Genomic DNA, 15,757 nt, shown 5'->3' on the forward strand with positions numbered 1-15,757 from the left:
GCCCTGCAAGTATCAACTTGTAGGCGTAATCTCTGGCACCCGTATCATCTATTCAAATTTTTCCTATAGATTTTATTTGGCTAATAGAACTAACTCGTTAGGTGACTTAGTCTACGTGGTTGTTCAGCTCAGCTGTATGAAATGGAATCGCTCGCGCATTCAGAGCTGAAATGGCAGTAGAAACTGCTGTTTTATTAGGGAGGGTTTAAACCGATGCCACTGTCTACTTCCTATAGGAATATCTTTGCTGTCACATGTACATACTTGGCTTCTGATAAGAGTGTTTAGATATATTTTTTATTTATTACACAGCTTCTAGACGCGGAAAGGCGTATCATTCGGTAAATATTACTATAATTCACTTCATGGTATTTTTGTAACACACGCCTCTCTGGTAAGTTACCAGATATATATATATGAGCAATCTTTATTGTGGTTATCAATAGTCATATTTTACAATATGTTTTCCACGAGGTACTACAGCAAGTAAACTAACTAAAACGCAGTATACACAAAAAAATAAAAAAGAACGCAAAGAAACTATAGTCTAATTAAAAAACTAGTGAATAGTCTAACTAATATAATAGGCTAATCGCATGAAAACCTTTTAACACTCATCTGTGCTTTTATTTGTAAAACTTCCAAATATACTTGATTACCATTGTTTTGGCGTTGAGCCAAGTGAGTAGTATTCAACGAGATAAAGATGTTTTTTGTATTCGTTGGGGAAATTATGGAGATTTTTAAAACGGCGTAAGAGCATTTTAAAATACAAGTTTTGACATAGAAATGCACCCTAGGAATATATGGTTAAGTCAGTTCTCAAAAACTAAATTTTTTTCTAATAGATGTTGTATATTGTTGCCTCGTTTTAGTGGTTCTACGTGTAACTGGTTTTGCTTGTTGTATTCATTTATTTTGTTGTGTAATTGAGCTTTCACTAGTCAATTGCAAGTAGGTTTTGCATAAAGGTTGCCTTATACTGAATGAGTAGGAGCTTTTGCGCACAATTGTAATCGCTTCAAGCAATGTTGCTGGTTGGGTAATATGTTTTATATTATTCAAGTTGTACAGTAAGCAAAGAACAGACCGAGAACAATCGAATACTGTTCAATACAATCAAGTATAATGCTAAAAATGAGTACATGTATATGATAACAAGTGATTATGCAGTTGCACTTATAAATGGAAGAGTTTAGATGATGTGTATAAATGCCTATAGGTGTGTAGCAGTTAACAGATGATACCATATCATTTCTCTCAGCAACTCTCTCTCTCTCTCATCACCTCTCATCACCAAATAATACTAAGTATGGTATGAAAAAGATACTAGAGTATATGAGTGGTAATCAATTTGAATAGATTCCATGTTCATCACATCGATAAGATACCAAAAGGCAAGTTAACATATTTTTAGAAATAGCTTTTTACATTAGAATGTTTACAAAAAGCCTTGCAAACCTTTATAGGCAAACATCTATATCATTATTTGTTTATTTACATTTATGGCCTGATGCAGAATTGTGTCCTCACGTCATTCTATAATTTTTTGTCTTAATTCTAAGGAAAGCATTGCTGCCTACCTCTTTTCTCTATTGGTACCACGTGCCCATGAGTTTCCAAGCTCCATGCTTTTCAAACCAAAACAGCTAAGTTAAATATTGTTCAAAGATTGTATAGCCCAATCATATGAAGCAATATGTGTGTATGTACTAATTTACAAAACTGCAATATTTGAAGAAACTTCGGTCATCGTTTGTTGGAAATTATTTCATATCTGAGACAAATATTTACTGAAATTTGATTTAGGCAAATATTTGTCAAATTTGAAGTCGAGATATTAATCTTTATAGTTAGTTTTAATGCAGTCAATTTTTTGCTTGTTCTCACTTCCTCATCATTATTGTATACACATCATTGGTTTCTTGTGACCAAGAAAAATTCAGCAAATTTACTGAGCTGAGCTTTACAGTGTCATTGTGAGTACATTCAGTAAAGTTAGGTATAAGTAAGTATTTTACGCACAACCATGTTTCATTAGCTATACAACTCTTGTGCTACTTAATAAGATAAATCCCAGCACTATTTCTTATTCTTATACAAAAAAATTCTTGCACGCTCCTATTGGAAATAATCTTCCAAATCAAGCAATCCTATGAATTTATTAGTGCAAGAGCTCGCGAGGACCTAGCTAATTGGGTCATTGCATGTTTTAAGACACAAAGCTAATATTACCACTGGTATGGTTGTCTCTTGCTACTCTGTAAAAGGTTGTGAACAAGACTTATAACTGATCAGATCATAGTTTTGTATGAATTGTATAAAAAATTGTATAAACAAAAATAATAAAACTGTTCATTCTTAATTCATGTGAGTAAATATAATAATATAATAAAAATTTTCAATTTGTGTATATAAGCTTGTCTGAACTATTGCATAGGCAACAGTAAAATGCATATTTGCCAGCTCAAAGGCATACATTTGCCAGTAAATATGTATATTTGCCAGCTTAAAGGCATACATTTGCCAGTAAAAATGTATATTTGCCAGCTCAAAAGCATACATTTGCCAGTAAAAATGCATATTTGCCAACTTAAAAGCATACATTTGCGCTAGAAGTGGAATAAGAGATAACCCTACTTTTTAACTAGTTTTAGCCCAAATCAGACAGAATTGTTATTGTTGCTTTTTAAAAAAACTTGTAATTTCTAATCACATCTCTCCGTGAGTGGCTGAATATTATAGTTTCAGCCAACTCTCAATGTGACGCTATAAGGATGTTCTGAACTAGTTTAGCTAAGTTCTCTATTTCATTCAATAGATACATTGTGTGGAATATTTCTTGGATCCTCTACATTATGTGCCCTAATATATAATAGATTATATCAAGTTACATTAGAACACACCGAATATTTTAGTATTTTCTACACATAAAAGATCGTTGATTTACACATCACGTCATTAAAATACATAATCGACATTCACATAAACAACCCTTTCTACAATTTGTATTAACTTCACTCTCAAATATCCATTTGTTTATCATAAGTGAGTTCTTATCAATCAATCAGTTAACCATAGATAGTAGTTCAGCTAGATTATTATTTGTCTGAACCGGCCTTTGTTATCAAGAAGGTAGACGAGTAGTCGATATCCTCTTTTTTGTCACTTTGGGTTAATAATTGAGGCTAGCTCTGACATCATGGGTAGCGCTGGCTGGTTACGACTTCATTGATGCATAAAATACATTGTTACCTGCTTTGTGCAGGTCACGTAGTTTGCACAATTCAGACTGGTTTAGGTGAAAAATGTTTGGCAGCTCCTTTTGTGCCAGCTGGAGAACTCAAGTTTTCAGGTTGCGTTTTTTTAGAAACATATATAGCTACGTATATCAAGTTGCAAGCAGTTTCTAGTCAAGTTGTATTAAAGTAATAGATTAGTGTTAGATAATGGTATGACACTGGTGGGAATTTTATATAGTTCAGCCAGAGAGGTATGAGTGATGATTCTATTTAGACATAACTTGGTAAGTTCTCTGGCAAAGAATCATCCAATATCCGGTTTTATCTTTTAGCTTGCTGTTACATGTAAACTCATATTTCTTTTAGTGTGCTTTTACTTGTCACTGTTAGGCAGCTGCTGACTAACTGGCTGGATTCAAGACTTGATCATCTATTTCTTAGTTAATTCCATTATAAGTTCATTTGTCTGTGAAAGCAAATTCTGCATCTCTATAAAGTGTTGAAATAGTTAAGAGCTTTATCTATATATGGAGCCTAGATGATAAATCATGGCGGGTTTATTGTATAGGATGGTCGCACCCATTGCTGATTATAAACATAACCTTCAGTGGCTGCGATTTCCTAAAGGATCGGGAAAAATAATACCATTTAATCTGAATAGGACCTAGCGTAAATATCTAGCTCTGCCAGTGTCATTATTTGCTGATAAGTGTCTGGGCAGCTGACACGCTGTCATGGCCATCAGTGGTTTATGTTCAATGTTTTCAATATTTTAGAGACAAGTAGTAAAATTGTGATGGGGAACCTGATAAGTTAGAGACAGGATTGATAATGAACGAGCCAGCAACTACGGCACCAAAAGAAAGAGGTACTCTGATAGGCTTCATTCTCTTCGTAGCATGTGGAGTGATGGTAAGTCTCACCGGTGCATGTATGCTGCTTCTTGTTACTGTATTTCTCTGTCGATTATTTTGATGTTTATAAATAATGGCCAGTCCTACACTTTGAACTTTCTCATACTCAAGAATTTGACAAGAGTTATTAGAGATGTAAAATATGTCTACCTTCACCTGACTTTGTTCAAAAAGTTCAAAAGGACTCTATGCTCATGTAGGATTTCTACTTTGCAACCTTTTCTTATAGACGAACTTTCACAAAATTTAGTAGGTTTTATTTCGGAAGTATCTGTATTTTTCTATCATTTGAGATTGTCTTTGAGGTGATCTGATTGCCAGGATGTTTCAAGGTTGAAATCGCCAAAACTTGATTGCGGTTAAAATGCTCAGATCAAGCAAAAGTGCGTTTATGATGTCTATAAGTGCAAAGAGGCAGTCAGAATAGAGACACGCAACGCTGCAACTTGAGCGCAATAGCCAATATCAATTATAGCAACAAAAGCAACTAATGATGTCATTTTGCACTTATTTTTCTTTTGTGCTTTTTAACCGCGATATAGTTTTGTCGATCACCTCCAACTTTAAAACAATTGCAAATGATTGAGAAATATTGATATGTTCTGATAAAACCTACTAAAATTTATTTGTTAACTTGTACATTTTTAAAGTTTACCGATAATTCATCCATAATTTGATCATGATGAGATTAAAACCTTGCACCTTTTAGTCGATAAAACATGCTCAGTTTTCAAACCTTTCGGCCACTTGATGTATAATTATTTTCAAAATAATTTGCATGTAATATGTATATTTGCTTATAAAGTTATTGTGGTTTAGTGTTTGCTAGAAGTGTACTAATCTATGTAAGACAATATTGAAACCTAAATTTCAATGTTAAAGATCTTTTCCAAATACTCGTCGAAGATATTATTGGAAAACCTTGCGATATAAAGCATTTTTATTGTTAGGTATTTATCAATGTGGTTGTGATGGTGAAGCGGCAAATTATGAGGTTCACCCTCAAATCTAAAAGTGAACAGCATGTTCCAATATGTCATGATGTACCAAAGGTGAGTATTATCTGGAAGTGAGCAGCGGGTACCGATATGTCATGATGTACCAAAGGTGAGTATTACCTGACTTGCTGATCCCAAAAGTCAGTTTGCTTTCTGATAGCTTATGGAATAGTAAATACAGTGACAAATTCTTTGGTTATTCAGGGTCTAGCAGTCTTGCAATTATCTTATCATGATTACGCACTCTTCCAATACACCAACATTCGAAGATGAAAACTTTAGCCATTCCTAGAAAAACTTGTCCAAAAAACGTATTTTGAGTCATTTGAAAATGTAGCTCACGAAGTTGCATAAATATAGTTTCAATATATAAACTACTAGTTACATAGAGCATAAGCTGTTCCCAATATCTGAGTCATTTTTTAAAACGTATTACTTGTGGTCTGTATTTATAATAGAATAGTACAGTAGACACCCTCACAACATAACTAATTCATTACAGGAATCTTTACATTATTTTACGTTATACGAAACCTTAATCTCCTAATCTGTTCCTAGATCTTCATAAACTCAACTGACTTTCAAGATGCAAAAATCTACGCTTAGCTTTTTAATTTGATTACTGTACCGTAACTGTAGTATGATTGGTTTGTATCGACAATTTGTTTTTATTACTTTCACATAGTTTTGGGTTCATGCTTACAATAATTTTACGTTAAGTAAAGGGAAGCCCACACCTACAATGTCAATTTAAATCAGTTTTTTTACTTTTTTCGTGCCAAGGTCTATGCTGCAAAACAAAAAATATTGTATACATGTAAAATATAGGGAAGAATGCATATAAAAGATACCTTATCCACTGTTTCCTCTCCCAAGTGTGGCCAGAGATAAAACGATGCTATTAAGACTAACCATGGGACTCGCGCTGTTCAAGTCAGAAGAACTTGCACTAACTCTACGCTATACGTAATTTGAAATTGCTTACGTAACACGATGCAAAAACTTTACATAAATTCTTTATGTTCAGTGGAATTTACATAAAAGGAGGTTTACATTATAGGGTTGTCTACTCTACAGACAAAATAGAATCAAACATTGGAGTTGTCTCACAAGCCATGTTTAGCTTGTGCTGTGAAGTCGACTCGAAATTAGCAATCAATACTATTTATACTGAACATCTCACATCACCTAAGGCTTACTTTCAACAGAAAATGAAAGCAGAAGCGAGGAGAAAGTTGGAGAGAACTAAAGATATTTGTCATGAGCCAAATCTGTTATGTTCTGAAGCGAAGATGCATTCCACAACTGCTTCAGATCATGGTGAGTATTCATATACATGCTTGCCATCTATTGTATTCTTATCTTCATCAGGTGGTTTTTCCTTTCTGCGCTGATTATATCTTTTTCTGTCGGTGTGATTTCATTTTGGCCATCATCATTGCTAGTTCATGTGGTTAGTTGAAGTTCTCTGCTATTTCAGATGCGATTCCACACCTTTATCGCATGAAAGCCTTGGAGCTGTGCAAGACTCTAGGTAAGTTTTATCAGCAACATCTGTCATTGATAATTTAAACAGTGCACATTTGTACTTATCAATAACCAATTTATAATACAGTGGAACCTCGGTGCTCGATTTCCTCCATATTCGAATAGTTCAGTACTCAATCACAAAATTCAAGTAGAAAATGCATCTAAATTCGAACTGATTTCTGGTTCTCAAATTAGCTGAGTCGAGTCAGAGAGCGCCAAGTGAGCACAAAAAGAGCTGAGTTGAGCTGAACGCACTCTTCGGCCCTTTGACGAGCATTTGGTAAGCGTTTATTCGACTCAGGCCGTTAGCAAAGTAGAGCTCAAACAATTTGTTCAAGTATTTTTTGCCAGTTTTCTACTTTGTGTGTTGCTTTGGCCCTTAACAATGGGTATAAAGATGTTGTTTAGATACGTGTTCCTTCATCATTTCAGGTATTTTTTAGGGGTGAAAACGGGGTAAAATACTTTCCTTTGTTTCTTCTGGGAAATGAGTTTTAGTTTTTAACAAACTGGTGTTCGACTACCAATTCTGAACAAATTATGGTTGAGCACTGAGGTTTTACTGTATTTAATTACATTGTGTATGCTGTTATTATCTGCTGAAGACCTAATAATCTATGTAGGACATATTGCTACATTTTGTATGTTTTCGACATCTGCTGCAGAGTCGCAACTAACCAAAGACAAAAATCATGTTCGCGTGGCCGGAGAGGAGTTTGACACATTCCTGAGAAATCATGTGCATTCGTTTCCTATGCAGGTTCCTGAGCAGAAACTGGAGGAGTTTTATAAGCTCTACAGACACGCTCGACATGAGCCGAAGGTACCTGTTTTTATCAACAAATCCCGCAGCAAACATCCTCATACGTTATGCCTGGTCTCTAGTTTGTGGTAGACAGTGTTTTCTATTTGTGCGCTAGTAACTGCTCAAGAACAGCAGATCACCTTAAAAAGGAGGATTTATTACTGTGTGATATTTGTAGCCATTTGGTCAAGACTGTTACATAAGGATGGTGACAGTGACAACAGATATTAGCAACATGTAAGTCCTATGCTATCATTCTCTAGTTCTGCTGTTTAAGGGACTCTTATGATTGTTTATGTGTCCAACAGTTTGCATGTGAATTACTATTCTGCTCAACCATCCTGAGCTGATGAATAGTTAATTGCTGTTCTAGTCAGGTTCTTAGGCAAAACCTGCTCTTCTAGGAGGTTCTTAGGCTAAACCTATTTTCAACTGATACATCTTTGCACAGTTAGGTTTGTGTCGCAGGTGGGAAGAAAATTCTTATGTCTTTACCGGTCAAGAAAATCATTGCGAATATATTTTTGCGAATTTTAATAAATAAAGAGAAAGGTGGAACATGTAGTTTATATGAGCAATCTAGAGTGTACTGAGCAGTCAGTGATGTTACTGCTGTAAAAATGAAACTGTAACAATCGTAAGATAGAAGAGATGGAATTGAGAGGTGAGTGCAATTGACAAGAAACTACCAATTATTAAAAGTTCAATCATTAGATTTAGACTAGAAGTGAGTGGGACTAGTTGAAACAATAATCAAAGTTTTGTACTCGTATGTAAAACTTGCTCAGTTAGTTACCTGTCACAAGAAAGGGAAAGCAGCTGGCTTTAGTAGAGTTTTCTTATGAAGAACCTAGTGTTGAACTCATACATACTTATTTATAGATATTTAATGAACACTGGATAGATATTTTAATACCCTCAATACACTTATGAATTTGAGAAGTAAGTGCTGAAAGTATAACTATGTATACATGTCATGAGTTAGTTTATAATTGACCATAGCTATATAATAGCTATTTCAGATTTTCTGAAAAGACTTTGTCATGATTTGTGTCACACAACATTAATGATAATTATATATATTATATTATACTCATAAGTTTGTATCAGAGAATTGTTTATAACTTACTCATAGAAACAATCACCAGAAACAGAGCACCTTCAATGCAGTTTTATTACAACTTCATAAAGCAGACAACTACAGTATTTTTCATTTACTTTGGAAGGTTTTTAGGTAGTTGCTATTATTCATGTACTTGTATGTGAGATCACTACAGCTGACCCTGGGAGTTATTCCCTCCACACTCACCAAACAACCTGCCTTCTCTGAAAACCGTTTCCTTTCTTTTGCTAACACATGAGATTAGAGTCAGCTCTCAGCATCTAAACTGTGTTGTATGTACATGAATGAAGCAATTTTTACGATGACGCAGTAGGTAACCAGACTTGGACTCAACTAGACTCAGACTAAACCTACGTGTTTAGTTGCCTGTACTTGTTATTCATGTTTAATTAACTTCTCCTAGACAAGACTCGTCAGCATCTACACGCCACTAAACATTGGAACAGCAAATCACCATCAACTGTATGCATTCCTTCTATGTTCATGTTTTCTGGTTTACCTATTCTTTTGGAGCTATCTGCTCTCTATAACTGTTCATTAGTACTATTGCTTGCTATCTTGTTTTGAGTATTTTCACGAGTATCCTCCTTTTCCTTATTGACATCTTAACAGTTTAGATGAATATTTGTATTGATCTAGTGATTTAAACACAATCAGTAATGCAGCTTTGCTTCTTGTAGAGTTCAAGATGCAAGAATACGCACGGTACAGTCACCAGCCATTCGTCCAATAGGTGATATCAGTGAGATGGCCGATGAGCAACTTCCGTCTGTATCTCGGCAGCAGACTGCACCGTTTGCTTTCCCTATCAGACAGACTGTCATAGGGCTAGCTGGTCGGGTGTTCAATAAAAACAAGAGCAAACAAGAGTATCAATCTGTGCCAAGCACGGAGAGCCTTGAGAATCTGAATGAAACTACATAGCAATAGCTCGTATTAGGTTGTTTATTTTCTATGTGAATTAATGTCTATCTAGTTTTATGTGATGAATGATCATTTTTGGAAGGGCCTGTATTTAAACTCACTTCATCAACATATGCTATTCTAGTCATAAATATAGTTTATTTTTGTGTTATATATAGAAATGAATATACTCATTTACAGAAAGCATGATTCTTGACCAGCAGAGCTGAAGAATCCAGTTTTAACAATGTTAGTGCCTGAGTGATAAACATTTTTATGAGTGATATCAGCACATCCATCCCATATATCGTGTTTAGGTGTCACCCTGGAGGCAAGCAATAGCTACAATAATCAATATCACATGTGCTGCTACTCAAAGTAGTAAATCACTTTTAGATAACCAACACTCTAAGCTGATTTATCAATGCTTCTACTTCTGACTGTTTGGATGTTTCAAGATGGAAATTGCCAAAAATTGATCACGGTTAAAATGTTCAGATCAAGCAAAAGAACGATTATGGTGTCTATAAGTGCAAAGAGACTGACAGAATAGATACGTGTAACACTGCAACTTGAACGCAATAGCCAATATCAACTATAGCAACAACAGCAACTAATGATGTCATTTTGCACTTATTTTTTTCTGAGCTTTTTAACCGCGATCTAGTGTTGTCAATCACCTCCAACATCAAAAACAATTGCAAATGATAGAAAAATATTGATACTTTCTGATGAAACCTACTAAAATGTATTTGTAAGTTTATCTTTAAAGTTTATTGAGAATTCATCCATAATTTGATCATGGTAAGATTAAAACCTTGCACCTTTTACTCGATAAAAGATGCTCAGTTTTCAAACCTCTTTGCCACTTGATATATAATTATTTTTAAAATAATTTGCATGCCATGTTTATATCTGCTTATAAAGTTATTGTGGTTTAGTGTTTGCTAGAAGTGTACTAATCTATGTAAAACAATATTGAAACCTAAATTTCAATGTTAATCTTGATCTTCAATCTTGATCTTTAATGTTAATCTGTTAATCTTTTCCACAGACTCGTTGAATATGTTATTGGAAAAACCTTGCGATATAAAGCATTTTTATTGTTAGGTATTTATCAATGTAGTTGTCATGGCGAAGCGGCAAATTATGAGGTTCACCCTCAAGTCTAAAAGTGAGCAGCATGTACCAATATGTCATGATGTACCAAAGGTGAGTATTACCTGACTTGCTGATCCCAAAAGTCAGTTTGCTTTCTGATAGCTTATGGAATAGTAAATACAGTGACAAATTCTTTGGTTATTCAGGGTCTAGCAGTCTTGCAATTATCTTATCATGATTACGCACTCTTCCAGTACACCAACATTCGAAGATGAAAACTTTAGCCATTCCTAGAAAAACTTGTCCAAAAAACGTATTTTGAGTCATTTGAAAATGTAGCTCACGAAGTTGCATAAATATAGTTTCAATATATAAACTACTAGTTACATAGAGCATAAGCTGTTCCCAATATCTGAGTCATTTTTTAAAACGTATTACTTGTGGTCTGTATTTATAATAGAATAGTACAGTAGACACCCTCACAACATAACTAATTCATTACAGGAATCTTTACATTATTTTACGTTATACGAAACCTTAATCTCCTAATCTGTTCCTCGATCTTCATGAACTCAATTAACTTTAAAAATGCAAAAATCTACGCTTAGCTTTTTAATTTGATTACTGTACCGTAACTGTAGTATTATTGGTTTGTATCGACAATTTGTTTTTATTACTTTCACTTGGTTTTGGGTTCACGCTTACAGTAATTTTACGTTAAGTAAAGGGAAGCCCACACCTACAATGTCAATTTAAATCAGTTTTTTTACTTTTTTCGTGCCAAGGTCTATGCTGCAAAACAAAAAATATTGTATACATGTAAAATATAGGGAAGAATGCATATAAAAGATACCTTATCCACTGTTTCCTCTCCCAAGTGTGGCCAGAGATAAAACGATGCTAGTAAGACTAACCATGGGACTCACGCTGTTCAAGTCGGAAGAACTTGCACTGACTCTACGCTATACGTAATTTGCTTACGTAATACGATACAAAAACTTTACATGAATTCTTTGTGTTCAGTGGAATTTACATAAAAGGAGGTTTACATTATAGGGTTGTCTACTCTACAGACAAAATAGAATCAAACATTGGAGTTGTCTCGCAAGCTATGTTTAGCTTGTGCTGTAAAGTCGACTCGAAATTAGCAATCAATACTATTTATACTGAACATCTCACATCACCTAAGGCTTACTTTCAACAGAAAATGAAAGCAGAAGCGAGGAGAAAGTTGGAGAGAACTAAAGATATTTGTCATGAGCCAAATCTGTTATGTTCTGAAGCGAAGATGCATTCCACAACTGCTTCAGATCACGGTGAGTCAGCCGCTATTACTAGTACATGGGACCTCGCCTCCTGAGACGAGCGTATTCATATATATGCTTGCCATTTATTGCATTCCTATCTTCATCAGGTGGTTTTTCCTTTCTGCGCTGATTATATCTTTTTCTGTCGATGTGATTTCATTTTGGCCATCATCATTGCTAGTTCATGTGGTTAGGTGAAGTTCTTTGCTATTTCAGATGCGATTCCACACCTTTATCGCATGAAAGCCTTGGAGCTGTGCAAGACTCTAGGTAAGTTTTATCAGCAACATCTGTCATGGATAATTTAAGCATGTTTGTACTTATCATAACCAATTTATAATACAGTGGAACCTCGGTGCTCGATTTCTTCCATATTCGAACAGTTCAGTACTCAATCACAAAATTTAAGTAGAAAATGCATTTAAATTCGAACAGATTTCTGGTGCTCAAATTAGCTGAGTCGAGTCAGAGAGCGCCAAGGGAGCACAAAAAGAGCTGAATTGAGCTGAACGCACTCTTCGGCCCTTTGACGAGCATTTGGTAAGCATTTATTCGACTCAGGCCGTTAGCAAAGTAGAGCTCAAACAATTTGTTCAAGTATTTTTTGCCAGTTTCCTACTTTGTGTGTCGCTTTGGCCCTTAACAATGGGTATAAAGATGTTGTGTAGATATGTGTTCCTTCATCATTTCAGATATTTTTTAGGGGTGAAAACGGGGTAAAATACTTTCCTTTGTTTCTTCTGGGAAATGAGTTTTAGTTTTTAACAAACTGATGCTTGACTACCAATTCTGAACGAATTATGGTCGAGCACTGAGGTTTTACAGTATTTACCTACATTCTGTATGCTGTTATTATCTGCTGAAGACCTAATAATCTATGTAGGATATATTACTACATTTTTTATGTATTTGACATCCGCTGCAGAGTCGCAACTAACCAAAGACAAAAATCATGTTCGCGTGGCCGGAGAGGAGTTTGACACATTCCTGAGAAATCATGTGCATTCGTTTCCTATACAGATTCCTGAGCAGAAACTGGAGGAGTTTTATAAGCTCTACAAACATGCTCGACATGAGCCGAAGGTGCCTGTTTTAATAATAAGTCCTGCAGCAAACATCCTCATACGTTATGCCTGGTCTCTAGTTTGTGGTAAAGACAGTGTTTTCTATTTGTACGCTAGTAACTGCTCAAGGACAGCAGATGACCTTGAAAGCAAGATTTAATACTATGTGATATTTGTAGCCGTTTGATCAAGACAGTTACATAAAGATGGTGACAGTGACAACAGATATTAGCAACATGTAAGTCTTATGCTATAATTCTCTAGTTCTGCTGTTTAAGGGACTCTTATGCTTGTTTATGTGTCCAACAGTTTGCATGTGAATTACTATTCTGCTCAACCATCCTGAGCTGATGAATAGTTAATTGCTCTTCTAGTCAGGTTCTTAGGCAAAACCTGCTCTTCTAGGAGGTTCTTAGGCTAAACCTATTTTCAACTGATACATCTTTGCACAGTTAGGTTTGTGTCGCAGGTGGGAAGAAAATTCTTATGTCTTTACCGGTCAAAAAAATCATTGCAAATATATTTTTGCGAATTTTGATAAATAAAGAGAAAGGTGGAACATGTAGTTTATATGAGCAATCTAGCGTGCTTTGAGAAGTCAGTGATGTTACTGATGTAAAAATGAAACTGTAACAATCGTAAGATAGAAGAGATGGAATTGAGAGGTGAAAGCAATAGACAAGAAACTACCAATTATTAAAAGTTCAATCATTAGATTTAGACTAGAAGTGAGTGGGACTAGTTGAAACAATAATCAAAGTTCTGTACTCGTATGTAAAACTTGCTCAGTTAGTTGCCTACATCACAAGAAAGGGAAAACAACTGGCTTCAGTACAGTTTTTTTAAGATAAAAAACCTAGTGTTGAACTCATACTACAACGCAACTACAGTATTTCTCATTTACTTTGGAAGGTTTTTAGGTAGTTGCTATTATTCATGTATGTGAAATCACTACAACTGAACCTGGGAGTTACTCCCTCCACACTTGCTTAGCAACCCTGCCCTCCATGAAAGACTATTCCTTTTTTGCTAACACATGAGATAAGGGTCAGCTCTCAGCATCTAAACTGTTCTATGTACATGAATGAAGCCATTTTTACGATGACGCAGAAGGTAACCAGACTTGGACTCAATTAGACTCTGACTAAACCTACATGTTTAGTTGCCTGTGCTTGTTATTTGTGTTTAATTAACTTCTCCTAGACAAGACTCGTCAGCACCTACTCGCCACTAAACATTGGAACAGCAAATCACCATCAACTGTATGCATTCCTTCTATGTTCATGTTATCTGGTTTACCTATTCTTTTAGAGTTATCTGCTCTCTATAACTGCTCATTAGTACTATTGCTTGCTATCTTGTTTTGAGCATTTTCACGAGTATCCTCCTTTTCCCTATTGACATCTTAACAGTTTAGATGAATATTTGTATTGATCTAGTGATTTAATCACAATCAGTAATGCAGCTTTGCTCCTTGTAGAGTTCAAGATGCAAGAATACGCACGGTACAGTCACCAGCCATTCGTCCAATAGGTGATATCAGTGAGATGGCTGATGAGCAACTTCCATCTGTATCTCGGCAGCAGACTGCACCGTTTGCTTTCCCTATCAGACAGACTGTCATAGGGCTAGCTGGTCGGGTGTTCAATAAAAACAAGAGTAAACAGGAGTATCAATCTGTGCCAAGTACGGAGAGCCTTGAGAATCTGAATGAAACTGCATAGACAATAGTTCGTATTAAGTTGTTTATTTTCTATGTGAATTAATGTCTATCTAGTTTTATGTGATGAATGATCATGTTTGGAAGGGCCTGTATTTAAACTCACTTCATCAACATATGCTATTCTAGTCATAAATATAGTTTATTTTTGTATTATGTATAGAAATGAATATACGTACTCATTTACAGAAAGCATGATTCTTGACCAGCAGAGCTAAAGAATTCAGTTTTAACAATGTTAGTGTCTGAGTGAGAAATGTTTTCATAAGTGATATCAGCACATCCATTCCATATATCGTGTTTAGGTGTCTCAATGGAGGCAAGCACTAGCTACAATAATCATCATCACCTGCGCTGCTACTCAAAGTTGTAAATAATTTTTAGACATCCAATACTCTAAGCTGATTTATCAATGCTTCTTTATGTGTGACTAATAAACACCAGCTGAACAACTAAAATGATGCAAAAAGAGATGATGAAAGAAGTAAGAGTAGATAAATCGTCAACCACCTGTAATACCCAGTTTAAATATGTATCCACATTCCCTATAGCTTGTATTGATAGTAAACTACTTCTCATCATTACTAGTGTACATTACTAGACTACTGGGTCACTGTTGATATGAACTGAAAATTACGATTGTCGTCATATTTGGTAAATGCTTGAAACCAAATACAACCCTCAGAAGAATAGACGATAAAACGAGATTTCTAAATCTATATGACAAACTGTAAATCTATTCTCAAGCAAGGCATCCTCAATATGATGTACTAAGCTGTACCAAGGTGCAGGTGTACTTGTACATGTCAGTGTGTGTGTGTGCGCGCGTGGACATGCCAATGTGTACATGTCAATGTGTATGTTTACATGCCAATGTGTATGTGTACATGTCAGTGTACACGGGTGGGAGGCTATCCCATTTGAAGATTTTGGGGCTTTTGAGTACTTTAATGCATATTTTTGCTTGTTCTTTTACACTTTTATTGTCATTGTTGGTTTTTTAGAGTGAGTTTTATAATCTATTCATTTAAAATCTATTTCATCTATTCT

At 35.2% G+C, this 15,757-nt stretch overlaps 2 protein-coding genes across 2 annotated transcripts; both read left to right on the plus strand.

Annotated features, from left to right (window-relative positions):
• Positions 1–177: 177 nt before the first annotated feature.
• On the plus strand, positions 178–9,687 carry LOC137402250 (protein C1orf43 homolog). Its single transcript, XM_068088749.1, has 8 exons — positions 178–341; positions 4,019–4,154; positions 5,107–5,208; positions 6,363–6,474; positions 6,635–6,688; positions 7,350–7,507; positions 7,668–7,726; positions 9,293–9,687. The coding sequence occupies exons 2-8, from the start codon at positions 4,074–4,076 to the stop codon at positions 9,534–9,536; spliced, it is 810 nt and encodes a 269-aa protein (XP_067944850.1). The 5' UTR covers positions 178–341; positions 4,019–4,073; the 3' UTR covers positions 9,537–9,687.
• A 318-nt stretch (positions 9,688–10,005) lies between these two features.
• Positions 10,006–14,864, plus strand: LOC137410658 (protein C1orf43 homolog). The gene is made up of 7 exons (XM_068096124.1): positions 10,006–10,035; positions 10,626–10,727; positions 11,821–11,932; positions 12,140–12,193; positions 12,849–13,006; positions 13,167–13,225; positions 14,468–14,864. The coding sequence occupies exons 1-7, from the start codon at positions 10,006–10,008 to the stop codon at positions 14,709–14,711; spliced, it is 759 nt and encodes a 252-aa protein (XP_067952225.1). The 3' UTR covers positions 14,712–14,864.
• Positions 14,865–15,757: the final 893 nt, after the last annotated feature.

The sequence above is a fragment of the Watersipora subatra genome, chromosome 1 (genome assembly GCF_963576615.1).
Source record: "Watersipora subatra chromosome 1, tzWatSuba1.1, whole genome shotgun sequence".
Classification (NCBI taxonomy): Eukaryota; Metazoa; Bryozoa; class Gymnolaemata; order Cheilostomatida; family Watersiporidae; genus Watersipora; species Watersipora subatra.